Raw genomic sequence first — 17,500 nt, 5'->3', positions numbered from 1 at the left:
TCCACTATGGGGGTAGTTTTTCTTATATTCTTGATCACAAGATACGGTTTACACAGCAGACGGTTGAACTCCTTGGATGGGAGATCAGCCCGTCACGAGGCCGCTACCTACACACAGGACAGCACGAACACAGAATAAACACAGACATCCATGTCTCGAATGGAATTTGAACCCACGATCCCAGTGTTTGAGCGGTCAAAGACGGTTCATGCCTTAGATCATGCGGTCACTGTGATCGGCCTTAAGGAGGAGGTTAGAAGATCTTGTTTTAAACATATGTCTGGAACGGAAGTCACCATAGCGGAGATGCCTTTGAATACGCATAACTTTTTTTCTGTATGGTTGCCTATTCATGGCGTGACGTCTGCACAGACATGTTTTAGACATAAAAAAGGTTAGAGACTGCATGTATCTAATTCGAAGAAAAATATTACAGCTTTCCTTCTTTATGCTCCCCAAGTTTTGCAGTCTGACGGGACTACAGTAGTCGGCTGGAGATCTTCCATCTAGAGCAAGTATTTAGTGAAACTTCATGACAGAGTTTCCTCTTCTTTAAAGTAGAATTATTTCAATTTACACATATAATAAGGTGAATCAAATAAATGTAATTTCAATATACATAGTAAGAATCAATTCCATTTTGTTTCTATCTATCTTCCTCATAAGATACAACTTTTTTAACGATGCTATATTAATACAAATGCCGATTACAGTGGTCGCGAGGTTTAAGGCATGAACCGTCTTCACCCGTTCGAGCACTCAAATTCTGTGTACGTTTACACTGTGTGTGTGTTGTTCTGTGTGTAGGTAGCGGCCTTGCTATTGGCTGATCCCCCTGTCCAGGGAGTACTATTGACTGTATATAAATTAAGATACTTAAAAAACGGTCAAGGTGCACAGGGGCTGTAGAGCCACAGATAGACAAATATTAATATATTTATTGGCTTTTTTAATATTATATATTGTCCCAATTTTTATTTAAAAACAATGTCGGAGATCATGGCTGGCTGTATGGAATGTGCCGAACTGAGTAGACTTTTTACCGGAAGACGAAATCAAGAGTTCAGTCTCCGAAAAAATATTTTAAATAAAAGAGACCACAGATACTGTCCAACTTTACTGTGTCATTCAGTTCGTGAGTGCTGCATGTTCGTGAGAATTCAGTGCGTGTTGTTCCATAGTGAGGTACCCGGATGCGCATAACAGAAATGTGTTGACGCAATTGCTACGTAAGCAACACATGACTGGAACATGAAAACGAATTTAATAGTGTCTTAAGTAAACTTATCTGGAGTAATAAGCCGGCAGTGGATACCATAAACACCAAGATTCTGCACATATGTGAGTATGAATTATAACCATTATTAATACATAAGAACTTCAAGGACGAGCCGGTGTCTCCCTGCGTCATGCTGAAAACGTAGCTTAAGTTGCTCTGAACTTCCAATTTGTGTTTATATATTCATAAACATTGGGTACATAAAGATTTAGAAAAAAAATATGACCTGTTTGAAAGCACTGTTCTGGCATTAACCTATAGAGACAAGAAAATCATAAAAATCTCTTAGTCTGTCTATCGGATATCCAACCCGGATCAGATCCTGATATTTCGCGGATACAAATCAATAGTCTTACATATACACGAATATTTTTGATCCTGTATAGTTGACAGGAAGTCGTTAAATAAATTAGGAAGCCGTAGAATTATAGCTAATTGTCTTAAGAACATCAGGTGATATGCAGCTATTCTTCTTATCATCATCATAAATTTTGAGTAATTTAATTTTCCCAATCCACCATTTGGTGATGGGCAAGTTGGCCCAAATGGTAAGGCTCTTGGCTTGTACGCCGGAGTTGCTCGATTCCAACTTTGGTCACGACACACATTATCCTGAGATTTTCTCATGGTATTCCTCTGTCCCTCTAGGCGAAAACAGTAACCTGTTCCTGTCCAGTTCCCTACAAGAACACACGTCATCATCTCATCTCTCCTCTCTCTCTCTTTATTCCCGTAGCTGCCACTGAGAACATACAGCAACAGAGGAACGCTTTGTTTCACTTCAGACAGTCGGTAGGACCACTTGGACGGGGATCAGCCTGTCGCAAGGTCCCTACCTACATAGGATAACACAAACACAGGATAAAACCACACAGACATCTACACCTTGAGTGGGAATCGAACCTACGATCCCAGTGTTTGAGCGTGCGAAGACAGTTCTTGTCTTAGATCACGCGGCCACTGTGGTCAGTATCGTCTCATATTACTGGGTTTTAAATAAACACTGTAATTGGTACAGAGTCGTTAAATAAACTGTTTTCTATCCCTAATTTTGTTATTCGCCGATCACAGTGGCCGCGCTGTCTAAGGCATGAACTGTCTTCGCCCGCTCGAACACTGGGATCGTGGGTTCGAATCCCACTCAAGGCATGGATGTATGTCTGCGTTTATTCTGTGTTTTGTAGTTAGCGGCCTGGCGACTGGCTGATTCCCCATCTAAGGAGTCCTGCCGACTGTCTGAGATTAAGAAACTGAAGTGAAACAAAGCGTTTCTCGGATGCCCTGTGCTCCAAGTGGAAGCAACAGGAAAGAGAGAGGGATTTGGTAATATTGTCTCTTTCGGTTTGATTTCTTAACGATGAGCATTTTCATACAAATCAGAATTTCCTACTAAATGTTTTTTTAATTCCCTTAGTGGGGGGTGAAGTCCAGCTGGATCCACTTGGCACGGCGGCCACTGATTATCCTATTGTAGCCTGCCACGGGTGATTATGATGATGGAGAATTTGGTGGAATGAAGATTGGCAGGGGAAACCGAAGTACTCTCAGAAAACCCTCTGCAGAGTCACTTTGTCTCCCACAAATCCCACTTGACCAGACCCGGGATCGAACCCGGGCCGCCGCGGTGGGAAGCCAGCGACTAACCGCTTGAGCTATGGCGCGACTTCCCTATTAAATGCACTGTTATTTCTAATCGATTATATGTTAGGGTTGATAACATTACTGAAGTCAAAGTTTAAAAAAGTGTGATTGTGAAAAATGTTTGGGTGACCTTATTTTGTGACTTTGATGATCAGAGTCTTCACAAAAATCTGTTTCACCAATAAATGTAAAGAATTATCTCCATTGGACTTCTTTCTCCCCCATTATAACATTTCCCTAGAACTCATGTTATACTGACATGCCGCCGGTTCTCTGAGACAACTGGCCTCCGCTGCGACATGTGTTGTTTGTCTTATGCTATTGTTATTGATATATCTGTAATTTAGTATTCATTTCATTTATATCTTATGGTTATGACCGTCAACAAAACAATAAAGAGGTATATATTCGGGTGAAGACGAAAGCAGATGTCGATATGTATCTTGCTAATTTAATATAAGAACGTATTTCTTTCTACATGTTTCGACCCATAATTTAGATCATCAGACACCTTCTATTACCTAAAGTTTAATTCCAGTTAATTATGTAAGTAAAATTAAAGTTAAATTTTCTGCTCACTAAACCAAACTACCCGAGTTAGCTATAAAACGTACAGCAACCTCAAACATAAATTTTATAGACACATACAATTATTAATAAATTAATTATTGTATTAATAAAATATATCGAAATTTGATACCTTGTTAAATTTAAGATGTTTGTTGTGTTTTAACTTCATACGTTTAGACCTAGGTTTGGAAAAAGTGTCTCTTACAAGGACATTGTTTCTAAGAAGAATTTGTTTCTTTTACCGCATTCATTTCAATGGTTACTTTTTAGTCCGTATTTATTTGATTTTGTTTAAACTTCTAATACATTATTTACCTTTCATGGCAGTCTGTTATGGATATCGAAACAAGCCTTCGGGTTACTTTACGTAAACCGTGGGCACTTCCTGAATAACTAAGAGATTATTGATTTTTTAAAATTCTGTGCTTGACATTTAGTCCGTCAGCTAGTAGTTTAGTTGGTTAGTTAGTTAGTTAATTAGACCGCTCCATAGCTAAAGCGGTTAGTCGCTGGCTTCCCACCTCGGCGGCCCTGGTTCGATCCCGGGTCTGGTCAAGTGAAATTTGTGGTGGACAAAGTGGCGCTGGAGCTGGTTTCCTCCGAGTACTTCGGTTTCCCCTGCCAATCTTTATTCCACCAATTTCTCCACAATCACCCTCACCTATCATCTGGGGCTAGTACAATAGGCCAGAAATGGCCGCAGTACAAGGGACTTAGTCCCACCCCACTAACAATAAAGATAATAGTTAGTTAGTTAGTTAATTAGTTAGGTAGGTAGTTGGTTGGGTAATTGGTTGATTGGTTGGTTGTTTGAATGGTTGGTTTGTTGGTCGGTCGGTCATTCGATCAGTCGGTCAGTCAGTCGGACGGTCAGTTGGTTAGTCGGTCAATTGTCCAGTTGGTCAGTCGGTTATTTGGTTGGTTGGTTGGTTGTTTGGTTAGTTTCATATATTATTTCACGTTTTAATTATCACTTATTTATTTATCTGTTTACTGGTACTCCTTGTAATGCCTCTGTGTCATAAGCCAATGCTACTTTGTTTTAAGGTTGCTGAAGATAATAAGTGATGGCTGTAGATATGACTAGTATTAAAAAAGCATAAAAGCCACGGTTACCGTGAAGATCGTGTACCAATGCCTACTGTAGTTCCCACGCACTTTCGAACACAATTCTGTTCCGAGGTATTATTCAGTACAGGTGTGACTTTCTTCAGCCTCTTCAGGCAAATTCCGAAGAAATGCCTTCAAATGAAAGCTAATATCAGTCCCTTTATCATTTTCTCTGAAGTCACCGCCCACAGTCGTTGCTATAACATGTACTATCAACATCAGCTCACTCTGCAGCTGGTAATCGCATATTACACAAGCTACACAAACTGTTGGCATATCTCGCGAACTTTAGTGCGCCGGTTCGGACTTGGAGGAGGATGACGCAACAATTCTTGTTAACAAGCCAGGTGATGGGGGTGCAGAATTTGGAATTCACGTGGGCAGCCGCTGAAAGAGTAGTTCATTGTACCAGCTCATTAAAACAGTCAATATTACCGTAACATGGCTCCATAAACGTCTTCTATTTAAAGGTTGTCATGGCAACGAGCCAGCCTGTATTCGGAAGGATTCCTGTGTCTGGTGCACTGGAGAAGTGAGGAGCAGATGTGACTGACTGACCAGTAGCGTTTGTGATTCATCCGCGAGAAGACGCGAAAGCAATTTGCCTGTCCTGTCATAACAGCGCCGTACCATGGGCTGGATTCGCAGAGTGAGAGGTGAGTTTTACAGTGACTTTCTTCTTGCCAACTTCCACGTACATTCTCATGAAACCTCTTAAAAAAAAGAAACAGGACTAGAACATGTCTACAGAACGCAACACAGTGTCGAAATTACAAACTCCGTGTTTTCTCTCTTTGCCATCTTTGTGCAACTTCGTGGATATGTTAATATTCACATCTCAAAGTCTTCTACATGTCAACTAGACCACAGAGGCGGTCTCATGGCTGTATTTTACTCTCTGATGGCTCTGGGTACATTCGGATCCCTCCATCCTCTTGGCTCGGAGCTGAGTAATAACCCTTCTTACAGACCATCAGACATTAAACCGAACTGTTTTGCCCACAGACCGCATTGCGGCCAGATACCTGCTCTGCCTCATGTTCTTCCTGGGCATAACGGTCACGTTCATTTTGAGAGTCAACATCAACTTGGCCATTGTGGGCATGGTGAACAGCACGAGTCTCGACCTGACAAGTGAGGGCACACAGTCCAACTCTTCAGGAACCTGTCTGCCGGCCGATGGCAGCGTCTCTACCAATAAACAGGTCAAGTTATTTCCGTGCAAACAAAGCAATGCACTGTCAAAATGTCTCCTCATAATTATCTTCATTGTGTTACAAGTTTACTGGTCACGCTATCCCTATAAGTAAAAATATAAAAATTATCATGCAATCTCCGCCCCTCCATTGCATGTTCACAATCCAATCATAACATCCAATAGTGTAAAAATACAAGAACCTCTTCAAAATTTTCTATTTTCTATGAACATGATGAAAACTGAAGACAGAGAGACCACTGTTTGCAGATCCATCTACTGGTAGAATTAATGCTACTTTGTCAGCACACTGTGTTACCAGAATCTCACGCAGCACCATGATGATTTTATTATATATAGAATTATGGAATAAATAACGCTGTACGGAGGATAGTATAACCTGAGGAACAGACATTGCGGTGAAAGTAGTTGATTTAGTTACTTAACAGCTCTGTGCAATGTGATTGGAAAATAATCATGCGTAAGGGACAAGGTTCTTGAAAAAGTGGTTGTGGCCTATTCGGAAGAAATACTACATCGGCATTTGCTTGGTGTAACTTCGGAATATAACAAGAAAACTCGATCAGGGTAACAGGAAGAACAACTTTGATTGGAAATTGGTACCTAATTAATTAATTAAAATCTAGCTCCAACTGTGGGTAATTTGAATCCGGGAGAAAAAGCTTCCGGTTTCATGAAATCGGAGAACTTCTTGAACGAGTGACTATTGTCTTATCAAGACTCTGACCCATGTTAGCATCATTCTAACGTCACTGGACTACACTGTTGTGAACAGTCTACAGATTAAAGTCAATTTAAAGAATTGTTTAAACCCATATTTTGAAGAAAAGTTATGAGAAGATATCTGCCTTTGCTCAATGCTCTTTGACCCTCATTAATGGTTTGACCGTTAAAATGATCTTCATTGAAATTCATATTAAGGTCATGTCACAGAGATAATATTACTGAACTCCCTTCCGTAAGCAACTGCAAGTTTCAAAATGTACGAACATGTGAATTTAGTGTAAAATAGCGACTTAGATCTCTAATAATTAGTGTTACTGTAGTGACAATAGTGTAAATGGTGGTCCAGAAAGTATTTTATTTTTCTGTAGTTTGGTTAACGACGCTGGCAACAATTCAGAATACATAGAGCCGAGACGTAGTGAAAAATTAGTGACAGGAAAGAAAGCAACATTGTTAACTGTGTCGATTAAAATAAGATTTCTTATTTGTGGGGGATAAAACCATCACATATGACAGTGTATCATAACTCTGCAATCAACTATTACTACTACATTTCCTGTTAAAGGAATATTTGTTTAATTTATTTTCGGCTATTCTTGGTCCTATACTTCGAAAGACAACATACCTCAGTCTCTCATTATTCGGTAGGTCAGAAACAGAGGCCTGTGTGAAAGAAGCTTTATCAACAATGTCTACATTTATTAATAATGAAAAAGTTTGCAGCTTCGAAAATGTAACGGCTGTCAGCAGGAAATTATTTTGATTCTTGCGTCAGCAGATAATCAGTGAATTCGTTATAGCAATCAAGGTCCTTCCTGAAAATAAAACATAACCTTTCTGTTAGTATTTACATAACAAAATGTATGTTCATTGCGGAAATTAATCATGTGAATCTTCAAGCATATTTTGTTTTTAATTAACTCTGAAATGTAAGTTGAGGATACGTCAACTGTTGCACAATGTTTAGTCGTTCATTGAACTTTTATACTGAACAGTAGACTTCGCAGATATACAACTGAACTAGTTAAAACTGACTGAGTTATTATCAAAATGGATTTATGTACAGATAATTATATGGGCGAAGGATGTAAACATAGTGCTGACATACATACTAAAGATAATTCACGCTGAACTACAGTATTTTCTCTTTTTATGTGAATCAAATTAGACTGTCGCCCAGACGCGAGAAAAAATATTGACGATATTTGAAACGAAGTAATGTGGAGGATATTTATACCTAACAGAGAAAAAGTAAAAAGAGGATGAAGGAAAATGCGTTAGTAAGAACTTCAGAATTTTCAGCTCCTCATCGAGACATGCAGTACGCATGAGGAGCTGAGAGCATGGAATAATTTAGAGCGAAAGCCGATGTAGAGGGGTTGGGGCTCCTTCTTATTTAGGAAATATGGGAGACTCCTTATCCTGGTCTGGTTTCTTTCCTTTTATTCTCGGTTCCTCCACGCCAGGATAGCTCATTTGGCGCAAGGTCGGACTATGGTCTAGATGGCTTGGTTTCGATTTCCGGCAAGGCCAAGATTTTTCTCTTCTCTATAGCGTCGAAAACGGCCATGGGATCCAATCTTCTTCCTATCCAGTAGATACTGGAGGCTGTTTCCCCGAGGAAAAAGTGGCCTGAGCGTGAAGCTGACCACGCATCTCCAACCAGTGCTGAGGTTAAGAAAAATGGAACTATAATTTCACTACCCTATATGCCTTCATGCCGGTCACGATAGCCGCTCGGTCTAAGGCATGTACTGTCTTCGCTCGCTCGCTCGGAAGCCGGGGTTCGTGGGTTCGAATCCCACTCAGGACATGAATGTTTGGTGTGTATGTGCGTTTTTCTGTGTTTGTGTTGTCATGTATTTAGGTAGAGGCCTTGCGACGAGCTGATCACCCGTCCAAGGCTCCCTACCGTCTATAAAGATGACCATGAAACTCATAAATCAGGCCTACGCTCCGAAGTGGGAGCGAGAGGAGAAAAAATATTTCAAGGCTTGGTGTTCAATTAATTAAACATATAGACAACTTTATTTTTGTGCCGTTTATCCCCCAAGGCCAGTGACTCAAATTAACGCACTAGCGCTTCTTTCCACACTTTTCCATTTAATTATTTAGGAACTACCCGATGCTCTGTAGTCTGAAGCCGAATTATTAAAGCGTCGTTAAAACAGATAAATACAAAATAAACAATAAATTAAGATCAGATATTCTGGAATGTGATGCTGTGCAGATCTGTAGATGGATAGGAACGTTTTGTGGAGCCTCCTGCCTCTATCTTGAAGAAAGTTTCCCATATTCATTCCTCAACCTTCCAATTTATATTAGGTCTACATAATCTGGGTGGTTAATATGCAGACGTTACGAAAAGAAACAAAGCCAGACAAATACATATTTAATGATCTGTAGCTTAAGGTCGGGTTTGCCAAGAACCAAAACCTAATGCTACAGTTCCAATCTCACTTGGGTCGGTGTGGGTGTTGGAATGAAAATGGAAGAGGTTTGCCAGCTGAACTAAGCTATAGGGACCTCTTCTGGCTTGGGATAACATAAGTCAGGAAGTTCGAATCATGAGTCACCTGCTTGGAGGTTTGGCACGACAGTGCCTCTTCTCATTATACTCTCTTTCAAAATGTACCCTGTTGTTTTATACACGATTTCCACCAGATGGCACTCGTATGGCGTCTTATGGTTTACCTCAGATCGCTCCTTCCAATGTCCCTCCTGTTTCAACTTTCGCGTAATCAGTGGCAGTTCTGATGACTTCGGCGTGGAAAAAAGAATGTGATAATAATACAGGGAAGTTTCACTCAGGTTTTACTGATTCTGATTTTCATTTGGGAGATTCTCATTTCGAATCTCGACCAGGACATCGACTAAACTGAGATATTTTCGTGGTTCTCCTAAGCCCGCTCAGGAAAATGCCGGGATAATACATCAATTAAGCTACGACCTTGTCCTTCCACATCCCTACCAACTTATTATTATTTAATCCCTATATTAACTGATGCTCTATAATCTAAAAAATACCAGCGTCTTAAATAAACAATAAATAAATAAATCGAACATGTAGTAGATTTACGTGTGTCGTGCAACATAAGTTTCAGACAAAAATATTGTACTGTACGAGAAGACCAGTGTTTGCTATTCCTTATCGAGACGTTTCTTTTATTGCTAGTGGGGTGGGACTAAGTCCCTTTTACTGCGGCCTCTTCTGGCCTATTGTACCAGCCCCAGATGATAGGCGAGAGTGATTGTCGAGCAATTGGTGGAATGAAGATTGGCAGTTGAAACCGAAGTACTCGGAGAAAACCTGCCCCAGCGACACTTTGTCCACCACAAATTCCACTTGACCAGACCCCGGGCTCGAACCCGGGCCGCCGCGATGGGAAGCCAGCGACTAACCGCTTGAGTTATGGCGCGGCCGTGGTATAACGTAACCACCAATCTGTTGAATTATAAATGTTCATAGGTGATCTTCCACGCCGGCCTTACAAATCAGCAACTTACGTGAGAGACGAAATGTCAGTATCTGTTAAGCACAGACAGTAAAGTGTCCACTTCATTTATTTCTCTTGTGACAAGTGACAATGAGTCCTATTGCGTCTCACGTTTAACAGTACTCCAGTAGGAAGCATGGATGCTTGCAAACAGAACGCTGTTTCAGTTGCAGGTAAGACCGGATGAGCAAGTGTTCAAATAAAATTATAACAACAAACATTTGATTACATGAACGTCACGATTTGCGCCACAGATGCATTAATTTCTCAGTAACCCCACCTGAGAGAGAATCGCGCAATTCGAAGATATTTTCCAGTATACTCAGTATGTTAAACACATAGGTTACGTTCCTGACCCGACATAGCTCGTTGGTAAACTTGGTGACTGATATGTTTATTTCTATATTTGAAGGCAATACATGACATGAACTTTATAATATGGAAAATGTACTAATACATATAAATAGGCATATGGTGTTAAATAATGGCTTCATTTTAAAAATAATGTTTATCTTTTATAGACTACCGTTTATATTTATAAAATATAAAACATAATAAAACCTAATCTAGTGAATGTGTAATGAGAAGCTGGTCGTTGTTTACATTCCCTACAGAATGGACAGTAGTTTGTAAGATGAGGCACCGACTAAATAATTAACATTAATGTTACTACATCTACATCACGAGCCCCCAAACAGTTTATTTTGTAAATTGTGGAAACCCGTAACAGCGTTATAATTAATTGTAGCCAAGACTTGTAGGTTGTTAAATAAACCAATTAACAATCTGAACGGCGTCTTCAGTGGCAAAACACGTTAAAATATATACACAAAATATAGAATACTCCAATTTGTCCATGTGAACACAACAAAATTGCAAAAACCAACGACTAATTCTTTGATGTAATGCATCACTTGAAGAATTTTTATCATGTTTTATATTATAACTTTCGTTTTATATAGTCTAATTTATTTTACTTTACGCCAAGTATTTTAATGTAATTAATATTATTGTATCCAATTTTACTGGTACTGCAGTTCAGTGGTGTATATATGTTGGCCATGTATTTGCCTGATGATGGCTTTTGGTAGCCGAAACATGTAGCAGAACCAAACTAGGCACTGACCTTAATATAGTTGTGTTGTGACATTTTAATAAAGAAATTGTAGTATTTGGTATGTTCATTGTGTTGCTATTAAGAGCCACGCTATTTGGACGAATAGAGATCATAATGGACACTTTGTGTAAAACGATATTGAAAGTGACAGGTTAAGCCTGTGCGCAGGGGACCCTGTTTGTTTACAATTTAAGATCGTAGCAATCGGATTATGAACCACTTTTATGAACGTCCCGTGTTTTGCGCAAGAAGTAAACAAATTAAAAATCGGTGACAGAGCGTGGGCCGGGGCCAGCTGTTTGCTCAGTGCGCGAGTGAGTTATGTGTGTGTACGCAGGTGGAGGGCGGGACACATGGCGAGTTCAACTGGAGCGAGGTGGAGCAGAGCGTCATCCTCAGCTCCTTCTTCTGGGGTTACCTTGTTTTCCAAGTGCCTGGAGGTCGAGTAGCCGAAGTGGTGGGCGCCAAACGAGTGTTTGGTGGGGCGGTGCTCATCAATGGGGTCCTGTCCCTCGTACTGCCCTTCCTGGCGAGGACACATTGGACCCTGCTCCTCGTCACCCGGGCCCTGCAAGGTCTGGCCCAAGTACGTTACATACAGACTGACACAGACAAGACCTATCTCCTTGTTAGCATTACAGTATATATTTACGTATCACCATAGAAACTTAGACAGTATTAGCCCGAATATAAAGAAAGCGTTTTTATACTATCTCTTAGAAAGGGGTGATTGCCTAATTCTCGGGTTCCTAAGAATTTCTTTTGCCGCAAATCATTTTCTGATTTTCTCATTGTTAAAATGATGGATCGCCTTATATTCGGACTTATCTTGTATTTAAAATTCCAGTAATATTAAATGGTTGCTCATAAACGTATAGAGTATGAATTTTGTCATTAGGCATGGAGGTGGAGAAATGGAGGTGCAGCTCCACACACACTTATCTTCGGCAATAAACGGAAATGAATGGTAAACTTCACTCCCAAGTAGCCAAGTAGCATTACCTCAGAGAAGGCTGTCCACAGCACCTAATGAAAAGGAACCTAGGTTTGGTCTACGAGTTAATTTTTAAAATTTGGTGAAGAAAAATGTCCTTACCCGTGAAGGGAATCGAACCACACAAAAATTGCCTCATTTTATATCATACAAATCCCCTACACAATAAATTATTAATAGAATTAATAAAGACAAATAACGATTAATAGAAATGTCTATATTAATTTGTATTTTTCTTTACCACAGAATGTTTTAATAGTATACATCATCAGATGATTCATAAATAAAGCACATAACCACTGAACTGTAAATTAAAATGGGTCAGTTTTCACGATAATTATATTTCATAAAATTAAGTATTAAATTATTAAAATCTTGTAGACTTAATTTGGTGTCGGTTAAGATTTCGCGTGTTACACTGGTTCCATGTAATATATGGATGGTATTAAGTGAAATAAACTGAAGTAATCAATCGGAGTTTACTTATGAGTGACTTAAAGGACGTGTGCATATGCTTCGTAATGTAGATCCATTGTTAAATGTTGGAAATGATCAGTCAACCCTCTCACACTCATAGTACCATGATTGTTTTCTACACTGTCCAGTGTTTGATACAAGTATGGACTTAAGGTGCACGACACTTCTGAAAGTGGCTGTACTCCTATCTCCAAGAGATATATTGTCATTATACTAATGAGTTTTGTTTGGAATTAGTGACATCGCTCGGGATTCAACCCGGCACCATTTGAATGTAATCTGTCAGAATAACAAGTGTTTTCCTGTGGATGGCAGTAACTACCAAAATGGCGCATAGTTCTCAGTTCGTACCTTCTTTCTCATAATAAAAAGCAGTATTTATTTATATCACATTTTTCTCCCTTCAGAGAAACAAGTAGGGTTATGAGATCACCATTCTCTGTGTTTGTGTCAATTTGTACTTATCCAATTTCAACTTTTGAGGCATTTGGCCAATTTTCACAAAAGTTCGTTTGAATGTTATGACACTCGAATTCACAATATCCATGAAAATATTAATTTAATAGAATCAGCATTACGATGTAATAACGTGGCTGATGCACGAGCTTGTAACGTGGTGGGGTTCAGTAGCCCCACTCTTTACGGGGGTCTGAAACGGTGTATTCTAATAGAGCTTCTAAAATATCTAGCTATTGTTGCTATAATGATTTTATAGAGTGTAAGCAACATAATGTATGTTATATGAAATCTATATTTAGCTTTCAATTTGAGGGTCGTAGCCAATAAAATGTTGGAGATAGTCATTTTAAATGTTGTATAACGATAGATCATTTACAGATCAGCAAACTCTGTACGAATAGTATTTCTCAGCTCTCAATTATTACCAAAAGAGAAATATCGCAAAAATTGACAAATTTAACACAGACAAAATTTGTGCTTAATAAGATTTAGAAAAAATATAATAATAATAATAACTTGTAACAAAATTCTTACGGTTGTGGAGGGGGGCAGCTCAGTTTGTATGGTGACTAGGCTACTGATTCAACTACAGGGGGTACGAGGTTCAATTCTTAGCAAGGCTCGAAATACCTCTCTTCTCCATGGCGTCCAGGCCGGTTCTGGATTCCAACAATCCTACTTTATGAGTGCAGGGAATATTTCTTCAACAGAAAATTAGTTGTTGCTTGAAACTGACCACTCACCTCCACGTAGTGCCGAAGCTATGAATGCGTTGAGCTATACCTCCACACCCCATACATTCATGGCATAGCTCTTATTTAAACACATGGAAAAATTTTAATTTTTTTTATTTGCAAATGCAAGGAAATATTAATTCAACTGGGATTCCATCTTATAGCCATTTTCGCAAAAGTCCAAACACACTAATACACCAGCTAAATTTAATTTCTTTTCTCAGCGAAAGCTCCCACTGGGCAAGGAGCCTGGGTGGGCCCCAAAGCCGATCTGGACCGATCTGGACGCTGCGGAGAAAACAAATATCTCGTGCAATATGGATGGTTAAATTTACAATTCGAGACGGAACTGGCTGGAGATGTATCCAGGTCTTTATACCATTGCACCCTGAATTGTTAATCTACAAATCCATCTTTTTTTATTATTGTTAGTGGGGTGGGACTAAGTCCCTTGTACTGCGGCCACTTCTGGCCTATTGTACCAGCCCCAGATGATAGGTGAGGGTGATTGTGAAGCAATTGGTGGAATGAAGATTGGCAGGGGAAACCGAAGTACTCGGAGAAAACCTGCCCCAGCGCCACTTTGTCCACCACAAATCATACTTTACCAGACGCGGGATCGAGCCCGGGCCGCCGCAGTGGGAAGCCAGCGACTAATCGCTTGAGCTATGGGGCGGTATATAAATCCATCTTACAAACACCCCCAATTTTGACGACATCCTGAAGTATTGATCTCTAAGTTAGAATTCTAGAAATATTTGTTGAAATCCATGTTTATTGAACGAAATAGCTTTTGGTACGTACACTGTATTTTGACACAGGGTGTGGTGTTCCCGGCCCTCAGTGCTGCTGTGATCAGCTGGGTACCCCTTTCTGAGAGAGCGAGGTTCATGTCTTTTGCCGTTCAAGGTTCGTACACAAATAATTTATTAGCTCAAAATTTGTTCTCTTAAGATGTCTTTTAATATTACCTACACATCCCCATCTTAATATAATAAGTGTTCGCATTTCCAAAGTTTCCCCACCGGTATTAATCTTTCAATTCTTTTTCCCCTATTCCAGTTGCATGTACAGTCTACCATAACTCCGTGAATTTTACAAGGACAAAATATTACGATGCAGTGTTGTGGACAACTCTTTCATATTCTGGATGTCCTTGGTTTAGTCTCAGTCAATAAACCAGCAATCCTGAGGAAAATTCAGAAACACGTATTAAAATAGGTACTACCGCCTTTTCTCTCATCAATCCCAGATTGCCATTCATGATTGTATTCACATGTCTGATTAGAGGTTCCGAATTCTAAGACGTTATGACAGCTGGGATAAATCAAATTAAAATTCTAATCCGTAAATTCTGTATGAAGTCTGAAATTTCCCTGATGGATTGATAGATCGGTTGATTGATTGAGTAGTATCCAGTTTGCCGATTACTGACCGCACAGTCTGTCTTCGCCCCCTCAAACACTGGAGTCGTGGTTTCGAATCCCACTCGAAGCATCGATGTTTGCGTTTATTCTGTGTTTCTGCTTTCCTGTGTAGGTACCTGCCTTGCGGCGGGCTGATCCCCGCCCAAGGATTCCGACAGAACTTCTATATGACTAAAAAAACTGTAAAACAAAGGCAAAGTTTCTTCATGGACTGTAGCAACCACAGAGTAGAAGTAGTATCCAGAGGAAAAACATGAGAAAATGGGTAGTATAAGTACGGAAGTATTAAAGTAAAATAATACTCTAAATGTAACAGAATATTAAGCTTTTATCTATGTTGTTTCTGTTTCAAATATCTTTCAGATATTTCGTGTCCGATGGTCCGCAATGTCCAACATGATCTGCGTATGAAATTCCATGATGCAATATTTTTCTTGAATAGCTGTTCAACAGATCCATGCTTTGTAATATCCGAAAATTAATTAACATATTCACACGTCCCGGCCATTAGAACTCACCCATGAGCCAACGTAATCCAGTCTCTAATTTCAGACTCACTATCTGTAATATAGATTTCAATATATCCATCCATCTATGGTGGAACCCGGATAGCGTATTCGATATAGCAAATAGCTACGGACTGGACGACCTATGGGTCGGAGTTTGAGTCCTGGTAAGATCAAAAAGAAATTCTCTCCCACGTCACTCATACCGGTACTGGGGTCCACCCAACCTCTTATTCAAAGGGTACCGATGGCATTATTCTTCGGGGTTAAAGTAGCAGTGACGTGAAGGTGACCACTCACCTCCAGCTAGTGCCGAGGTTAAGAAAATGTGACCTATACATCCACTCCCCATACGTCTTCATGGTATAGTGCTTAATTATTTAAGCACAGGAACGACTTTTTTTTTTCCTTTGCACTAGAGCCCCAGTGGGCCTAGGTCTACCTCCATGAACTTCTCCGTTCACTTCGGTTTTTCTAGATCTTACACATTCGGTAGGACTCCTTGGGCGGGTGATCAGCTCGTCGCAAGGCCTCTACCTGTACACAAACACAGAAAAACGCACACAAACATCCATGCCCTGAGTGGGATTCGAACCCACAATCCCGGCTTCCGAGCGAGCGAAGACAGTGCACGCCTTAAACCGCTCGGCTATCGTGACCGACCAGGAACGACTTTACCTTTCCCTTTTTACCTACCTACATCTGTGTTTGCCAAGTGAGATTCCTCTTAAAATTTTCCTGTAAAAATATTTTATTTCTCGATGCATGCTGCGCGCCCCTCCCACGGCTAGTCACGGGAGAGTCACGAGTTTATGTTGCGTTTGCAGGTGCGTCTTTGGGCACGGTAGTGGCGATGCCCCTCTGCGGATTGGTGCTGAATGCCTGGGGTTGGGAAGCCGTGTTCTATGTTAGTGGTGCCCTCGCCTTGTTGTGGTGTGTTGCCTGGTGGCTGCTCGTGTTCGACACCCCCGATCAACACCCCAGAATCTCACGCGAGGAGAAGCAGTATCTCAAAGAAAATATCACCCAAAAGCACAACGAGAAGGTAACTGAAGAAATGATCAAGTTCATACAGTCGACGGCAGTGTAAATTCACAGACTCTCGAGTGGAATGAATTCACATGACATTTCTAAAGCGGATGCAGCCTTCTTGTATAAACATGCGATTGACTGAGGAACGAGTAGTCAATGGCAGCCAAGCTTGGCTACAAAATATCAGAGTACAGCTCAATAATTTACAGGGGATTAACGTCTATCCTTATCCTCCATCACGCTCCTGTCCTAACCCCAAAATATTCTTTCAAAACATATTCTGTTATACAGATTTACTCTCTTCCTGTACATTAAAATCCATACATGTGTGCTAGAAGACTTTCTTTTTGAGGAAGCGAGACTAACTACACCATGCACACAGTCTAATGTTACATCAAGTCCTGATGTTTAGTTACATATTAATTTTGACTTACATGTTTGTAAACGCATGACCACCTCTGTGGTCTAGTAATCAGAGTTCCTGGCTACAGACCCAGAGGTCCCGGGTTCGATTCCCGGAGCTACCAGATTTTCTGAGAAGTAGTGGGTCTGAAACGGGGTCCACTAAGCCTCGTGAGGATAAATGAGGAGCTATTTCAAGGAAATAACGACTCCGGTCTAGAAAACCGAAATTAACGGCCGTGGGTATTCGTTGAGCTGACCACGCGACAACCTCTATCCACTAAATTTGGTACTAACTTCGCCGACAAGCGGC

At 40.3% G+C, this 17,500-nt stretch overlaps 1 protein-coding gene across 3 annotated transcripts in view; it reads left to right on the top strand.

The window, feature by feature from the left end:
* Positions 1-1,254: 1,254 nt before the first annotated feature.
* LOC111865560 (sialin) overlaps positions 1,255-17,500 on the top strand; it is a gene marked incomplete in the record, with an annotated part of 22,114 nt that continues 5,868 nt past the window's right edge. The window contains 6 exon segments of one of the 3 annotated variants that reach the window (XM_033751878.1): positions 1,255-1,341; positions 5,071-5,256; positions 5,606-5,805; positions 11,494-11,742; positions 14,642-14,729; positions 16,581-16,798. In XM_033751878.1, the coding sequence (XP_033607769.1) occupies positions 5,232-5,256; positions 5,606-5,805; positions 11,494-11,742; positions 14,642-14,729; positions 16,581-16,798 (780 nt within the window). 3 annotated transcript variants of the gene reach the window in all.

This window comes from Cryptotermes secundus, unplaced genomic scaffold (assembly GCF_002891405.2).
Source record: "Cryptotermes secundus unplaced genomic scaffold, Csec_1.0 scaffold836, whole genome shotgun sequence".
Classification (NCBI taxonomy): Eukaryota; Metazoa; Arthropoda; class Insecta; order Blattodea; family Kalotermitidae; genus Cryptotermes; species Cryptotermes secundus.
The sequence above is the reverse complement of the archived record's forward strand: the minus strand, read 5'-3'. Positions and strand labels throughout refer to the sequence as shown.